This window comes from Macrotis lagotis, chromosome 5 (assembly GCF_037893015.1).
Source record: "Macrotis lagotis isolate mMagLag1 chromosome 5, bilby.v1.9.chrom.fasta, whole genome shotgun sequence".
In the NCBI taxonomy this organism is placed as follows: domain Eukaryota; kingdom Metazoa; phylum Chordata; class Mammalia; order Peramelemorphia; family Peramelidae; genus Macrotis; species Macrotis lagotis.
In genome coordinates this window covers 254,266,066-254,282,612 of record NC_133662.1, presented here as the reverse complement: position 1 = coordinate 254,282,612, position 16,547 = coordinate 254,266,066, and the positions used below count along the sequence as shown (strand labels likewise).

Below are 16,547 nucleotides of genomic sequence, written 5' to 3'. Positions count from 1 at the left end.
ATCTTCAATTACCTGAAGAGCTAATGTTTGAAAATGTTTGGCATTAGAGAGTAGAATGAGGACAAAGTGGAAATTTTAGAGATAAATTTAGACTTAAGGGAAATTTCTGAAAAGAGCTAACTGAAAGTAGATGAGATTGCCACAGGGATCAGTGGGTTCTGCCTCACTTGAGCTCTTTGATTGAAGGTGGAAGAGTCATCCCAGGGGATGTTGTAGAAGGAATTCCTGTCCAGGTGCTCATTGAACTGATCTCTCCGGTTCCAACTTCAAGATTCTGACATAAGTATTCCAAGAACTGTCAAGAGAGAAGGATTGTTTTGGGGGCAGAACAAGAAACACACTCACACACACACACACACACACACACACACACACACACACATACACACTCTCTCTCTCTCTCTCTCTCTCTCTCTCTCTCTCTCTCTCTCTCTCTCTCTCTCTCTCTCCTTTTCACTCAACCTGCTACCATGTTTCCCATTGCCACTTGCCTGGACCATTGCATTTGTATCTTCATCGACAACTCTCCAAGTACCTGCCCTTTCCTACCACACAGCCATCAAAATGATTGTCTTAAAGGGAAGATTTAGGGGTGGCTAGGTGGTGCAGTGGATAAAGCACCGGCCCTGGAGTCAGGAGGACCTGAGTTCAAATCCGGCCTCAGACACTTCATAATGACCTGGCTGTGTGGCCCTGGGCAAGCCACTGAACCCCATTGCCTTGCCAAAACCTAAAAAAACCGTTAGATTTAACTCCTCAGTAACCCCAGTGGCGCCCGATGCCATCTAGGATCAAGCATAGACGTCTTCTTTATGTGTTGTCCAAGGACTGCCGGCCCAGCTGGGCTCCCAGAGGTCCACTCCCATGTTGGCCCCTTTTGGGGAGGCGACTTTGGAAGGGTAGAGGCTGTGAGAGCTGCGGTACAGGGGCTGCCGGCCTTAAACCTGTGGATGCCAGTGACGTCAGCGAACGACTGGAAATGGTTTAGGAGGAAAAGGGTCAGAAACGGGATCAGGGGTAGCTCGGGATGCGTGTGGCGCGGGCATGCAGTGCTCGGGTGTGAGGGCAGCGCCCTCCTGGCCCCCAGTGGGCTGGCATCTCCCCCCTCGCCTGGGGGACCCGGGAGTCCCATCCTCTGCCTGATGCCCACCTGCTCGGCAGCGCTTCCGGCACGGAGACCTTGAACCCGCGCCGGGGTCGGGGCTGGTGTCCGGGGCGGGCCGGGCACAGGGCGCCTCCTCGCCGCCTGGCACCCCGCGGGTGTCGGATAAGGACCGTGAGGCCCCGGCCCGGGGCGCGCCGAGGAGGCCGCAGCGGCCGCCGGGCGGCTCTGGGGGCCCCGGCGGGGCGGAGTGCGGGGGGCGGGGGGAGGGGCGCAGCGGGCCGGGGCCGTGCGCGCGTGCGCGGGGCTCGGCGGGCTCCTGGGAGCCTCCCCTCCCCCAGGCTCGGCGCCTCCGCCGAGTTGCCTAGCAACCGGTCTGCGCGCGGCGGCGCCGGCCGGGGCGGGAGTCGCGCACGTCGTGACGCTGCGCGCCGGCGCGGTGCACGCTGGGATATTTAAGCCCTCCCCGCGGCGCGGAGCCGCGATGTCTCCGGCTGCGGCGGCGGCCGGGGCCGGGGCCGGGACCGGGGCCGGGGCCGGGACCGGAGGCGGGGCCGGGGCCGGGGCCGGGGCCGGGGCCGGGGCCGCGGCCGGCGCCGGGGCCGAGCGGAACGAGCGGCGGCGGCGGGCCGCGGCGGCGGGCGCGGGCCGGGGCCCCTGGGCGCGAGGGCTGCTGGGCCTGTCGCTGCTGGGCCTCGTGCTGTACCTGGTGCCGGCGGCGGCGGCGCTGGCCTGGCTGGGCGTGGGGGCCGCCGCGGCCTGGTGGGGCCTGAGCCCGCGGGAGGCGCCTCGGGGCCCGCGCTGCGGCCCGCCGCTCCCCTCCGCGCCGCCGCGGGCCCGCCGGCCGCCGCCGCCCGCCAAGGCCGCGGTGAACGGGGCCCCGCTGCGGCCCGCGTCCCAGCCGCTGCCCATGGGCGGTTACCTGGGCAAGCCGGGCGGCCCGGAGCCCCCGCGGCGGGAGCGGCCCGGCCCCCCGGCGGCCTCGCCGCCGCTGCTGAGCCCGGCCCGCAGGTTCCTGCTCAGGTGAGGCGGGGCCCGGCGGTTGGGGGAGGGGAGGGGGCCGCTCTTCGCCCTCCCCGGGCCTTTGTGAGACTCCCCGGGAGTTTGCAGACCGGAGCGGGGACGCGGAAAACGTGCGGAACTGTCAGGGGCCTCCCCATGGACGCGCGCGCGGGTTTAGAGATTCGCGTTTTTCAGAAAAATGACAAGGAAATACTCGTTGAAAAGAAGTTGTGAATGAAGACAGTGTGGCAGCGCCCAGGGCATGGGCACCCCGGGTAGACTGTGGCAGCTGTCAGGCCCGGCTGGCCCACACCAGGAGCAGAGCCGGCCTTCTGGGACTGGGCAGCCAGCTCTCCCCCGAGTCGCGTCCTTGTCTACCTTTGTTTCCCCTTCTCTGTCCAGGGACCATCTGACTCCTCCAAACCGATTCTCATTAGCTCCGAGGAGGAGATACCCGATTCAGCAGGCACAGTATTCTGCCCTGGGGGCCCTGCCCACGGTGTACTGGGAGTGCTTCCCCAGAAAGAGCGTGCTCTCCTCCCGAAACTCCCACATGGTGTCCAGCCCTGTCACCGTCAGGATCGCTCGCCCAGATGTGCCCCGTTCCCCGTGAGTCTGCATTTGACGGCTTGAGGTGTTTGGGGAGGGAAAACTCCCTTTGACCGACTGGTATGTAGAAAAGAGAATGGTTTGCCTCGCCCCAAATACCCCAAAGTCTCCTTAGCATGGAAAGGGCGCTGTCTCTTTGTGAAGTTTCTTTGCCAGAAGTCCCGCCTCTGTGCCACTTAGTTACCTGGGGGGCCTTGTCCCAGAATTTTCTTGGGCTCAGCTTCCTAGTCTCCCAGATGAGAGGGAGAGCGCAGACAGCCTCTGTGGTCCTCTCCAGCCCAAGAACCAAGATTCTTTTTCATGTGGCCTCTAGGGTATCTATCATTCACTGCTAGTGGCTTATTCTCATTATCATTGAGAGGACTTTTGAGAATTCTAAGGAGATTGTGATCATCTTTGTCTGAGTAACATAGTAGTCTTCCATCTTCCCTTTGCAGCCTGGAGCAGGTTGTGAATTCAGCTGTGCCCTCACCATCCACTAATACCCCAGACCCATGTGCAAAGGAGACTGTGATGAATGCCCTCAAAGAAAGTCGGAAAAGGGCAGTGGAGGAGGACGATCAGATCTTCTGTGATGCCCAGGAAAACAAGCGAAGGTGACAGCCCAGGGGGACCAGGCAGGGTTTGGTGTGAACAGATTTCTGGGGTTTGGCAGAAGGGAGGTCCCAAGATCTGGCTCCTCTTAAGGTTAGGGGGGCTGGGGGCCCCGCCTCTGAGGGGACACAGCCTTCCCTGGGGGGCCCTGGAGCTGTTCTAGGCAGCCTTCCCTTAAGGGTGGAATATAATAACACAAGCCTTAAGCTTTCCATAACATAGGATGACAAAGGAATTTTTTTTATAATTTGCTGTTTTTCTCAAAGTACCAAGAATTTTAAGGACCTTGAAGAGCATAATTGGCAGTGCCATCCTTGTTGACCTCACATTCCCCATCTCCAGACCATTGAGTTTTATTGTAAGAAGAGTCAAATGTGTGGCAGGCATGGTCATCTTGTTCTGATTGTTAAGCTTAGCTTGTGCTAAGTCTGCTAGTCACAGAGTAGGTACGAGCCTTGGCAAAGAAGGCTGAAAGGCTCATCCAGGACCATCTGAAGCTGCGGGGATGCTTCTTAAACTTGTTTGATAAGGTCTTGAAAGTGAAGAAGACTCCTGCTCCTGGGCAGAATGGGATCCAGGATCAAGGAGCAGACGTACCAAAGTCTTGACAGGAGGGAGCTGTTCCAGGCAGCACCAAGCCAGGTGTCTGATGCTTTCCCAGTTTGTTATACAGTAGCCTGAGTTCAATCAAAAATAATCCTGAATGGAGGGAAAACTAGATGTCAGACTGCCTGGAGCTGTGATTGACACCATCATAATTCAGAGCAGGCTTGGAGGGAATGAGAAGGCCAGTCCCAAAGGCCTCTGGGCTTTTATCGGCATATGAGCCTAGGCTCCTTGCACACTGGCTCTCAGAAGGGAGTAAGAAGCAGGGGGACTTGAGGTCTGCCTGCTGGGACTTACTGGGAGTTTGGTTTTGTGGATTTTGGAGAGAGCCATGTTGCACCTTCGTGGCCTGAAGTGGGAAGGGATCCCAATACTTAGCTGATGCTTTACAAATGCTGAACTGAATTCAGTTTTGTTCTGATAAGGGCAGCAGTCAAAGAGATGAACATGTTAGATTGGCTCTACCTTCTGCATTCTGGTGGTTCCATTAACTCAATTTCCTGGTTGAGAATGAAGAAAATATTTCTTGGTAGTTTTAAAGCTCCAGAAGTCTTGAGACGATTTTTAATTCTGCTGTCTTCCCTCCCCCCCAAAAATAAATCCATTTCACTGTGGAATTTTTGTCACTGCAGGCGCCACGACAGTAGTGGGAGTGGGCACTCGGCATTTGAACCCCTGGTGGCAAATGGAGCCCCAGCATCACTTGTTCCCAAGTAAGTCAGAGTTCCCTTTATAGAATGTTTAGCAAGGATGGAAGGAACCTAAATCTAAGAGATTCTGCCTAGACCTGCTTGTAAAGAATATCATATCAAATTATTTACCCAATAACTCTTTTCTCTTTGCATGTCATGTTGGTTCAGGATAGATTCACTGTCAGAGCCTTATGCAGGGTTAGTTTTTAAATACTTAGATCTTCTTCCTATTCCCACTTGGTTTTCATAACTGTCTCACCAAATCGTTACCAATAATATTAATATAATTCCTCTCACGAATTGGATCAAGAAAGAAGCCTTGTTCAAGTTAGATGTAGCCTTGAGAAATGACACTTCTCAAGAGATCCCCAATTGCCTTTATTTCTTCCATTAGACCTGGATCTCTAAAGAGAAGCCTCACTTCCCAGTGTGTGGAGGACAACTTGAATAAGAGATCCCGAACCTCTTCCACCAGCTCCTTGACCAACACCTCCCCAGGGGGCATCCCCAGCTCCATCCGCAATGCCATCACCAGCTCCTACAGCTCCACCAGGGGTTTCTCACAGGTACTGTCTTCAGGGTGGCAGATCTGTCTCAGTGTATCTGTTCCATGCTGTTGAAAAATGAATCTCTTTACTATGAAATTGCTAATTTCAGAAACTGCTCTGATGGGAAAAGGTTTTCCTTAGGGTCCAGTGTGGGGAGGTTTTTAGAATCTTAGGAAGTGGAACAGGTGACTTTCCTGTTCATCTCAAAAAGCTAAAGGGCTCATATTCAGATTTAATTATTGAAATACTCTCAAAGTTGTTTCTATCAGTGACTAAAAAATAAATTAGGGATGAAATGCATCCCTGAATGTGGATTTGAGTGACATTCAAGCTATTCTGGCTTACTAATTTTTTTCCATTATCACTTTGTTTAACCTCTAAGCCCGTAGGAAGCTCTCTGACAATGCCCAATCAGTGAATCCTTGCCTTAAGCCAGAGCATGCCTGGGAGGACCCTGCACAACCCCAAAATTCTGATTAGAACCCTAATAAGGCAGATTAATTTTTCAAAACTAGTTAATTGATTAGCTTCCATCCACTCTCAACAAGGCTCTCTCCCAGTCCACTAACCCACTAGTCCAGTCAGCCCTTCTCTCACTGCAGTGCTCATGGAGCTCCTAATTTCTCTGTCCTTGGTGTCTCCTCTAGAAGCTAACCCATTCTCGTTCCCATCACTACCCCCATCTCTCACATTTTTTCTTCAAATTTCTCCTTGCTTAGTGACTTCAACATTGATTTGAAGTCTTCCCCTTCCATCTCATTCCCCAAATAAGACATGGCAGCAAAATCATGTAGAGCCCCTTTCCCATCTAGAGAAACCCATTATAACAATCTTGGGGAAGGATTTTTTCCCCCTCATTTTTACAGAATTTGAGGATTGGGAGAAGGACCTGAGCAACCACTTAAAGCACCCCCAAACCAGGATCCTCTTTGTAACATAGCTAGCATTGGTCATCCATTCAAATGTTTAGGGGAGTGAAGCAAATCTTTTAATAATGAGACTTGTCTTTGAAAGCAAATTATTTTTTTTAAAAAAGGAGGAAGGGGGAATAAATGACAGATAGCCCCACTGATTATAGGTGACAGTTCTTTTTTGCTTTAAGTAGTGATTTGCAAATGGTCTTAATTGTAGTATTTTCCGACTTAGACTGAGGAAGAGTAGGAAGCATTTTAGAAGACCTAATTAAGTAAATTGCCATTTTCATTTAAACTTTAAAATACCAATGTTCTTTGCCACCTCCTTCCAAATTTGTTATTTCACTTTATGACTTCCTAAATGTTATATTGTAACATCATTATCAATGTGTTTGTTTGTTGTTGGGTTTAGGGACTCTTTCTTAACTCTAAAGCACAGCTCAGCCTTGAACCCAAGACATTTTGTGTCTTAGAATACCTCTCAGGGTGGCTAGGTGGTGCAGTGAATAGAGCACTGGCCTTGGAGTCAGGAGTACCTGGGTTCAAATCCAGTCTCAGACACTTAATAATTACCTAGCTATGTGGCCTTGGGCAAGCCACTTAACCCCATTTGCCTTGCAAAAAAAAAAAAAATACCTCTCAACATCCTGTTTTTAAAAAACAAAAATTAAACATCTTTGGAAAGCACTAACCTTGAATATCCTCCTTGGCTCAGTTATAATTAGGTTTCATACAAAACAGTATCGAAAGGAGGCATTTCCTAAATGACCTGCCTTTTCTAGCATCCTTCTCTATAGCCTACCTTTTTCCTGCTAGGGAATTTTTCGTAGTTTACATAAGATGTTTTGGGGATGGGAGGTAGAGGAGGATACTTTTGAAAGTATGAGATGGGGTGGCTACGTGGTGCAGTGGATAAAGCACCGGCCCTGGAGTCAGGAGTACCTGGGTTCAAATCCAGTCTCAGATACTTAATAATTATCTAGCTGTGTGGCCTTGGGCAAGCCACTTAACCCCATTTGCCTTGCAAAAACTAAAAAAAAAAGAAGAAAAATATATAAAGGTTATCGGTAGTTGTTTATACACCTAGCCATGTATGGTAAATGTGTCTGTAACACACTTGTTTACGTGTGTGTGTGTGTGTGTGTGTGTGTGTGTTTTGTTGTTTTCCACACTAATGTCACTTGATTTTCAAAAAAAATCTTGTGATGTAGTAGCAAGGTATCTATTTCCGCAAATTAGGTTGTTCTCTGCAACATACATGCTTAGATTGGACAGGTTTATTGTTTGACTTTGGTTAGGCACTGCCTTTTTTAGGAGGCTATCATTCTACTTGTATCTAACCAAAGAAAGTTCTCCCATACAAATGGTCATCTGACTTTTGCTTCAAGACCTCTACTAAGGGGGAACTCACTACTTTCATCTCTCTCAGGGACTAGGTAGTGTATTTCTTTATTGGTCATTTGAAACATGGTCATTATACTGATCAGTAGTCATTCAGAATTATTCATCTTTATTGTTACTGTTGTAAAAACTGTTCTGATTCTGCTTACTTCCCTCTGCATCAGTTCATAGTGTATTCAAGTTTCTCAGTTTTTACAACAGTTATAGTCCATTGTACTGACAGACCATAATTTGTTCAGTCATTCCCCAGTTAATAAGTATCCCCTCAAAGAATTCCCAATTCTTTGCCATCACAAGAATTGTTGCTACAAATATTTTTTTACATCATTAGAGTTTGTTTTACTGAAACCTACTCTGTCCCTTAATCTCCCCTCCTTCACTCTTCTCCCTTGATCTCTGCCCTCAATGTCCATGGCTATCCTTCCCTCTTTTGACCAGCTCAAATGAGAGTTAGCTAGGGTCACTCCCCATACCTTTTCTTCTTTGTAGAGACTTGTCCACACTGATTATGTAAGATAATTTCCCCTCAGTTTTCTTTCCTTCCTAGTGTATTATCCCTCTTCACTTTTTTTTCTTTCAAAATCATCAGCATATAAGAGAATGATTCCCAGGCCTTTGTCTCAGGACCTTTGTTGTTCTCCTGTTTTTTATATCAACCCCATCAATGAGGAATGTGTCTATATTTTTAAATATTAAAAATTTTAAAAATATAAACATAGCATGTGGGCCGAAAGTTTGCATATCTCTACTATAAATGGATTCTCTTTGAGCTCCTGAAGATACAGATATCATTTTCCCATATGAGAATATGAACAGTTTGTCCTTTGTGTGCCCTTTAGGATTTATTTGATTGTGTTTATTCATTGATGTTTCTTTTCACTCCTGTGTTTGGACTTTAAAGTTTCTAAGTAACTCTGATGCTTTTCTTAGGAATGATTGGAAGTAGACAGCTAGATGGCACAATGGATAGAGCATTGGCCCAGTAGTCAAAAGGACCCAAGTTCAAATGTGACCCTGTGCAAGTTGCTTAATTCCATTTGTCTCACCCCTCAAAAATGGAAATCGCTTTGGAAATCTGTTCTATAAAGGTCCATTTCTTTTCCGCCTTTAGAATTATACTCAGTTCTGCTGGCTGGGTGATCCTTGGTTATAAGCCTGGAGCCTCTGCCTTCTAGAATATCATTTTTTCAGGCCGGTGGTTGCTGCAGTAATTTTGTCTTTGATCTGGAAACTGGAGTTGGGCTACAATGTTTCTGGGAGTTTTCATACTGATCAGAGGATTCTCCATATTTCTACTTTGTCCTCTGGTTCTAAGAAATCTGGGCAGTTTTCTTGTAAGATCTGAAATAGTCTCTTGGGTCATGGCTTCTAGACAGTCCAATGATTCCTAACATTTTTTTCTCCTAAATTTGTCTTTCAGATCAGTTTTTTTTTGTTTGTTTTGCTCTGAGATTTTTTTAGATTTTTTTCAGTCTTTTGACTTTGATTTAACATTTCTTGTTTCATGTTTCAAGCTTTTTGACTTTTTCTAATTTTTAGGAAGTTTGTTGCTTGAGTAGGTTTACTCCAAACTGTTAATTTCCTTTTACAGCTCTTCATGAAGCTTATATTTTCTTGAATGCTTTCATTTCTTTTATAAAAAAGAAACATTTTTTTAATGTCTTGTTTCATCTGATGCAGTAAATCTGATTGAATTTTGTGCCCAAGCAGTGGTTTTTTAAGGTTTGCCTGCTTGGAGTCATTCTTTTCTGCCATAATAACTCTTTTATTTTTCCATATTTCCTGACTTTGAACTTGATGTGAGGGCCAGCCCCTGTGCACTTTTGGAGGAAAGGTCTGTGGCAGGCCAGCAACTTCTTGGTTTGGGTATTGAGTTAGCATTGTTTTAGGATCTCAGGGATAGCTCAGGCTGGTCACTCTGGCACTCCCAAGTGATCAGATCCAAGGAAATTATCATTACTCCCTCCTCAGCTCTGCAAGTTCCTGACATGAATTTGGGTCTAAGCAACAGACCTACGAGTTTATCCCATCTGTAGTTTCAGTAGACTGTGGCTGGAGTCATCCAAGGCTTTTCTCTTTTCTCTTCCTGGCATTCCTGCCCCACTTGGAGCCAGATCTCAAAACCCCTTTCTGTTTCTGGAGTCTGAGTGCCATGGCAGCTTCTTGCTCAGAACCCAGTTTAGGGCCTGCATCCTCTGCTTACCCAGGAACCCTGCCCCCTCCCCCAGCACAGGAGCCCTCCTCCAACAGCTGGGGGTTTGCCTTTAGCCCCTCTTTCAGCAGCCTGGGAAAGTGGGGGTTATATCCCTGCTAGAGTCAGGACTTCTTAACTTGGGGCATCCAACCTCTCCAGGCACTGTTATGCCAGACCTCGTGTCCTGTGTTATTAGACCTCTCACTGACTTCCTAAGCTGGAAATAACCCCATCAAGATTTGATTCATGCTTTTTTCCAGATCTGTTTGGAGGAGTTTAGGGCAGGGAAGGGAGGAGGTCACTTCTTTTTGATACTCTGCCATCTTGGCCCACCTCCAAACCTTCCACTCCTTGAAGGCAGCCTTTTGAATTGTTACTTTTTAGGAAATTTTGCTTTGCATTTAGCCTGAATCTGCCTCTTTGTAATTTTTCCTATTGTTCTCAGATCTATCCTCTTTATTTGTCCACAGGCTCCCATGACATCTTCTGTGATTTGAATCTATGGGTAAAGTTGATCTGCTTTTTGGAAGAATATTAACATTGAGTTTGTTTGGATTTCAGTTGTGGAAGAGGAGTGGCCCTAGCACCTCCCCCCTCTCAAGCCCTGCTTCATCTCGCTCCCAGACCCCAGAAAGGCCGATGAAAAAAGCACGGTAATTGCTCTGAGTAAAGTCCCTGCACATCCCCCCCCCCCCCCCCAAGAGATCTCAGGGAGGAACAGAGTTTCTGAGTTGACCAGGCAGCCAAAGTCTACCCACAGTCCCAGAATAATGAGAAATTAGGGCCTAGAAAAAGAACTAAAAGACTAAAGTCAGTTCTCCTTACTCTCATTTTTCTGTCTTTGAGTAATATTGACTAGGAATTATCAGGTTTTCAAAACACAAGATGTGGAGCTGTAAAGTCATCTTAGAAGTCAAATCAGGGTCCTTGTATTTCTTTTAGAAAGCAGGCCCACTGAGGCAGGGTCTGTTAGTGAGCGGAAGAGGGAGGGGTTCAGATAAGTGTGTATATACTCTGTCTTGGGTTCTCTGTCTTCTTCTCCCTCTTCCCACATCATCAGGGCAGGGGGCTATACTGGACATGGACTCAGGTAGACTTGGGCTTGAGTCTGGTTTCTTGAATTAGGGGGCCATATGTAAGTCACTTAAATCTAAGAGCCAGCCTCAGTTTCCTCATTTTTAAAATAGGGGTAATGACATTCTAGAGCCTCACAGGGTGGTGGTGAGAATCAGGAGAGCAAATTGGGGTTAAGTGCTTAGGATATTTTAAAGGACTCTAGGAGCCTACTGTTGCCTTTTGAATAATGGTTAATTCCATGTTGAGGATGAACAGACTTGGATTTGGTGGGCTCTGTCCTCCTCAAAGGCCAACATTGGGTCCAGACTATCAGCTACCAATGGTACCTCTTCTTGAAGTCACCTCCATCTCCTTCAAGTCTCAGTGCTAAGTTACGATTTTTGCCAGAGGAGCATTTTCTGTGGACTGTATTCGCATTAGCCTTTTCCCTCAGCCACTTAATGATAAGAATTTAAAATGTAATGGTTGGATGAGCACATTTAACAGCATTAAAAGCTTTTGGTACTTAGGCTCACAGTCTTGCTCGAGGTTCAGGAATTCCAAGCTTAGTGACATTCAGCCCAATGCCGTGGTCTTGGTGCAGAAAGTCTTGCTAAGTTTTGAGTCTGATATTTTCCCCCCACAGAGAAGAAGAGTTTCATCAATCTAGCTGTTCGGCCTCCATGACCTCAGACAAAGAATCTCAGGCAGAGAAGGGTCAGTTGGGGGAAAGGGGGTTAGAGGGAGGAATCAGCTCTTGGTCCAGCAGGGAGGGGGCTCCTGGTTTAAACAGGGGGAGGAGAGGTCATCAGCAACTTCTGGCAGTGGTGGTAATGAAATTAGAACAAACCCAAGTGGCCATTCCTGGCTTTCGGGAACCATCAGGCCAGCACCTTCCAAGAGATGTGGACAATGTAATGGCCAAATCCTGCCATGGAAAGAGATGGGCAGAGGGGCCAAGAGTGCTGCCTGGGGAGAGAAGTGATGGGGACAAGGTTGTCAGCCTGGGATCCTCTAACTTTGCTGTCTCTCCTAGTGACAGAGCCCCCAACGGGTAAGAAGCAGAGCTCCTGGAGCACCCCATCCCCCTCTGGGAGTGGTGGGAAGCGCAAACGCAAAGTGCAGTTATTGGCATCTCGGCGAGGGGACCAACTCACCCTGGTACTTCATCCTCTTAGGAGGCCCCCCCCCCCCTTCCTTTCCTGGGGCTTTTCTCTCATAAAGCTCTTGGCCCGGCCCAGCCTCCAAGGCCATTGTCCTTTGAAGAAAGGTCTGCATCCCTGGTGTCAGGGGACCTCGGGGTCTCCCTAGAACCCTCTACCTTTCTCTCACACATCTTACCCAGGGCAACAATCCCAATAGGGACTTATTTCTCCATTGATAGGCTGAATTGTCCCTTTGTCTCTGACAGCCCCCACCTCCCCAACTTGGTTACTCAATCACCACCGAAGACCTCGACTTGGAAAAGAAGGCTGCACTGCAGTGGTTTAACAAAGTCTTGGAAGAGAAGACAGGTGAGAGACTCGGAGAGCACCCCCCCCCCCCCCAGTCTTGAGAACAAGCTGCCAAGATTGGACTCCACAGGCCTCAGCTTAGAGAGAGAGAGAGAAAGAGAGACACACACACACACACACACATTTTCTCTCACTCTCACACTCTCTCTTGATACCGCTTCCTAGCATCCAGAATCTGGAAGACCTGCAAGTATTTGATTTCTAACCATTTTCCTGTCTTGTAGATCCCCCTCCCACTTCGGTCACAGAGACCCCTCCTGCCCCTCGACCCGTTTCCTTCACTTTGCCATCCTCAGAGACCACGTCCTCACCTGCTGCTCCTCCAGTGGCTAGTGCCAACCCCCTGCTGGACAGTCTGAAGAAGATGCAGAAATCCCCGAGCCCAGCGGCCCTCCCAGGTGAGAGGGGAGGTTTTTGCAGGCCTCTCCCCATTTGAAAGAGGGAACTGAGACTCAGTCTTTGGGACTCTGGAAACCCTATCCCTGGTCAGCCTGCCCAGTCCCTGGTCTCAAAACATGCCTCTGGAAGAGCTGGCATCTGAAGCTTCAAATACTACCTTTCCAAGGAGAAGTTCCAAGTGCCCTCTGCCCCCCCACCCCCCACCCCAGTGTCTGTCCCAGCATGGACAGGGTCTAAATGAGGGTACGCCCTGCAAGCTGGGACAGGTCTCTCATTTACTGTAAAAATTGAGGGAAGTTAGAGAATAACTAAAGTTCAGCCCTTTTTTCTGTTAAATGGAGCTGTGCCCATCCCAGGACTCTTACTTTGCTGGATTTTTTTTACAGAGCCAGCTGGAGGAACAGCTTCCAGGGGGCCTTCCCCACTGAAGCCGGCCAGCCCCACTGCTGCCCCAGGGCCTTCAGAACCAGGGCCCCCTACTGTCACCTCTCCATCCTCCAAGCCCATCCCAACCTTCTCTTTGTTGACCTCTTCAGCCACACTCAACGTTACCACCTCCACCAGCCAGGCCTCCCCGGTGCCTGCATCAGAAGGCTCCACCAAGCCCCTCCTGATCAGCACCCCGAAGCCGAGCATCCTCTTTGGAATGCTGAGCTCCCCGCCTGTAACTTCCACTGCTCCCACCCCTGCTCCTGCAGCTGCCTCAGCTCCTCCTCCTGCCACTCCCATGTTCAAACCCATTTTTGGGGCTCCCCCTAAAATGGAAAGTGGGGCTTCTTTGCCAGTTGCCTCCACTGCAGCTCCTGTGTCTTGTGGCTCTGTCCTTCCCACCCCCCCCAGCACCTCCACCACAACCTTTAAGCCTATCTTTGGGAGCATGGGCTCCACAACATCAGTACCCTTGGCCTCAGGATCCCCTTTCTTGAAACCACCCACTTCCGCAGCCCCCAACACAGCTGTTACCACCGCCGTCCTGGCTCCCCTCTTTAGTGGCCTCCCCAGTGTTCAGTCCACTGCAGCCCCTACTGCTGCAGCCCCCGCCTCCTCCAGCGGGACCACTGACTCAGGCCCCAAGCCCACCTTTGCCTTTGGACGGAGCAACATGGCCAGCACCACGGCCAGCGCCTCACCTAGCATCACCATGGCCAACACCACTAGTGGTACCACCACCACTCCCTCCCTGGCGCAGCCTTTTCTCTTTGGGGCTGCTCCTGCCTCTGGTGCCAGTTTCACCCCGTCCACTGGCTCCATGTTCCAGTTTAACAAACCTGCTGCTGTCACCACCACCACCGCTGCGGCAACAACCACCACCACCTTTGGTGCAGCCCAGACAGCCCCCAGCAGCACCGCGGGCTTTGGGTTTGGTGGAACCGTCCCCACGGTGGCCCTGTCGACCACCAGCCAAGTGCCGTTGACGTTCGGTGCCACCGCTACCACCGCTGCATTCAGCACCCCCTTTGGTTCCAAGACGATGCCACCCCCACCCTACCCGGGAGCCCCACCTCAGCCCACCTTTGGAACTGCTGATGGGCAGCAACAGCAGCAGGGGGCCAGCCAAGCAGGCTCCACAACATTCAGCTTTGGGGGCTCAACAGCCCCAAGCCCTGCCCTTTCCCAACCCACCTTTGGCGGGGCCAAGCCCCCCACCTCATTTGGCACCCCTGCCAGCACACAGCCGGCCTTTGGAGGCACCAACACGGTCTTCTCCTTTGGTACGACCACCGCCTCCAGCTTTGGCGCCGCCACGCAGACCACCAGCAGCGGCACCGGCAGCTCCCTGTTTAGCAGCATGGCCCTGACCCCCTTCAATTTTGGGAGCTCCACGCCCACAGCCAGCAGCGGGGGCTTTGGGACTGGCTCGGCCGTCCCCGGAACCAATTCAAGCACAGCAGGATTCAGCTTTGGAGCAAGCCAGAGTGGGACATCTAGTGCCAATACCCCCTTTGGGGGTGCCTTGAACCAGAACCCACTGGGTGCCCCAAGTCAGAGCACACCCTTTGCCTTCAGTGTGGCCAACACCACCGAGAACAAGTCTGTGTTTGGAGGTAAGGTTGGCACTGGGGTGGGGGTGGGGCGTCTGCCACAGCCCTCATTCAGAGAGCAGCCTTTGAGCCCCTTCCGAGAGATTGTGAAGGTCACCCAGTTCAGCCCCTTTCCTTGAGAGATTGATCATCAAGGCCCAGAGAGTTGCACAGATTGTGGCTCAGACCAAAGAGTATTCTGAGTCTTGGCCCCAAACCTGACTGGGCCGCGCTTTCAGACCAATTTCTCTGCATGGAGCCATCAGGGTTCTGTCCTGAGTCTGTCCTGTGGTGGACCCATTGTGGTCTCTGGCTTCCAGGAGTGGGCCTGCACTGACCGACTGGAGGCATCCATGATCCTGGTAGCCAGGCTTTGGGGTCATCGGGAAAGTTGTGTAGTTTTCAGCCTTCTCTTTGTAGGCACCTCTGGAGCGGGCACAGTCGGCAGCAGCCTCTCCTTTGGGACCCCAGCCACACCAGCCCAGGGCTTTGGAGGAGCAGGGCCATCTTTTGGTGAGTACGCTCCTTTGTATGAGGAGGATTGAGGGCGGCAGGGGGCATTCCTGGAGTCCTTCGAGGACTGAGAGTCCCTTCTCATTTTTTTCTGCGGTTGGGATATTGGATGATGAGGACCAGGGAGGGACTTGGGACAGGGCATCTTTTCCAAAAGACCCAGTCTGATAAGTGTGTCGGATCCATCCCTAGGACCATCGACCCCTTCGTTTTCCATTGGTGCAGGATCCAAGACCCCTGGGGCCAGGCAGCGGCTGCAGGCCCGGAGACAACACACTCGAAAGAAATAGCCTGGCACGCCTTCCTCCCCCTCCCGACGCCCCACCCCAACTCCTTTCTTCCCTTCCTGACCTCTCCCTCCCTTGGCTCCTGCTGTGAAGAGCCTCTCCCCATCCCCTTTTTTTGTACAGCAAGCCCACCCCGCCCCACCACCCACTTCCCACAGCAGCTGCCCAGGTGGCCGCCCTGGACGTGACAGGGGGGGAAACAGACCCTTTTTACTTGAACAGTTCCACTGCTGAAACTGGAGAAACTTGTGTACATAGCGTCTGCTTTGCCTTTCCTCTCCTGCCCTGTCTCCTTGTTCTGTGTGTCTGTCAGCTTGGCCAAGCGACCCTCTCCCACCCCTGCCAGGCTCTGCTCCTGGGCCTGGGGAGGGCTTGGCCCTGAGCCTCCCAGCTCTCCCCCATGAGCCACCTGCTGCTTTTGCCTTGGGTTCTGGATTCCTGCTCCTGGGACTGTGTCCCACAGGGACACCTTTCTTTTCTTGGGGTGGGTCTGCCTTGGGAAAGTCTCCAGGAAGGCTGTTCCACCCCCCACCCCTCTGGAAAGAGAGGCGGCTAGAGCCGGTCTTCCTCCTCACAGGGGGAGCCCTTAAGACCACCAGATTGCAGTCAGCTGACAGAAGAGAAGCCACCTTGCCTGGGAGCCCGTTCTCCAGCAGGGGGACAGGCCAGAGGCCCCGCCGCTACTCTTGGCTTCTCCTGTTCCTCCCCAATCCTGTTTTGTTTTCTGGGTTTGTCTGTATAAAGCTGTGTCCTGTCAGTGTTGCTCTGTCTGATGCTCATTGAATCGAGTTTGGAGGAAAATTTAACTTGTGTGAGTGGCGGCATGTTGGTAATGCCGGACTTGATGTTCAAAGCTTTTTGGGGTCCAGAAATTTCCCACAGAAACTGGACCCACTCAATTGGATGTGGAATGTGACCCTGAGATGCTCCACGTGCTGAGTGACTCCTGAATTCTCATCAGTGTTTTCACTTGAAGGGATGGCAGCCCAGGAAGGAGTAAGGCCCGTGGGCCAGGGTGCTGTGAATGTAAGCAGAGGAGAAGACCCCTGCCTTTGCTCGGGGCTCCCCTACACACACACATGCATGCATGTACCC

The 16,547-nt window shown here is 50.9% G+C and overlaps 1 protein-coding gene across 3 annotated transcripts; it reads left to right on the top strand.

Moving 5' to 3' along the window:
- Positions 1 to 1,586: 1,586 nt before the first annotated feature.
- Positions 1,587 to 16,214, top strand: POM121C (POM121 transmembrane nucleoporin C). Of its 3 annotated transcripts, XM_074189439.1 has the most exons (14): positions 1,587 to 2,125; positions 2,507 to 2,713; positions 3,151 to 3,309; positions 4,546 to 4,626; positions 5,000 to 5,171; positions 10,224 to 10,315; positions 11,365 to 11,435; positions 11,755 to 11,879; positions 12,130 to 12,232; positions 12,457 to 12,630; positions 13,018 to 14,676; positions 15,073 to 15,165; positions 15,358 to 15,459; positions 16,030 to 16,214. In XM_074189439.1, exons 1-13 carry the CDS (start codon positions 1,587 to 1,589, stop codon positions 15,453 to 15,455), a joined length of 3,573 nt encoding a protein of 1,190 aa, XP_074045540.1. In that variant the 3' UTR covers positions 15,456 to 15,459; positions 16,030 to 16,214. The 3 variants fall into 3 exon arrangements, with proteins under 3 accessions (XP_074045540.1, XP_074045539.1, XP_074045541.1); XM_074189438.1 differs by having other exon boundaries at positions 15,358 to 16,214; XM_074189440.1 differs by lacking the exon at positions 1,587 to 2,125 and having other exon boundaries at positions 2,141 to 2,713; positions 12,529 to 12,630; positions 15,358 to 16,214.
- The last annotated feature ends 333 nt before the right edge of the window (positions 16,215 to 16,547 follow it).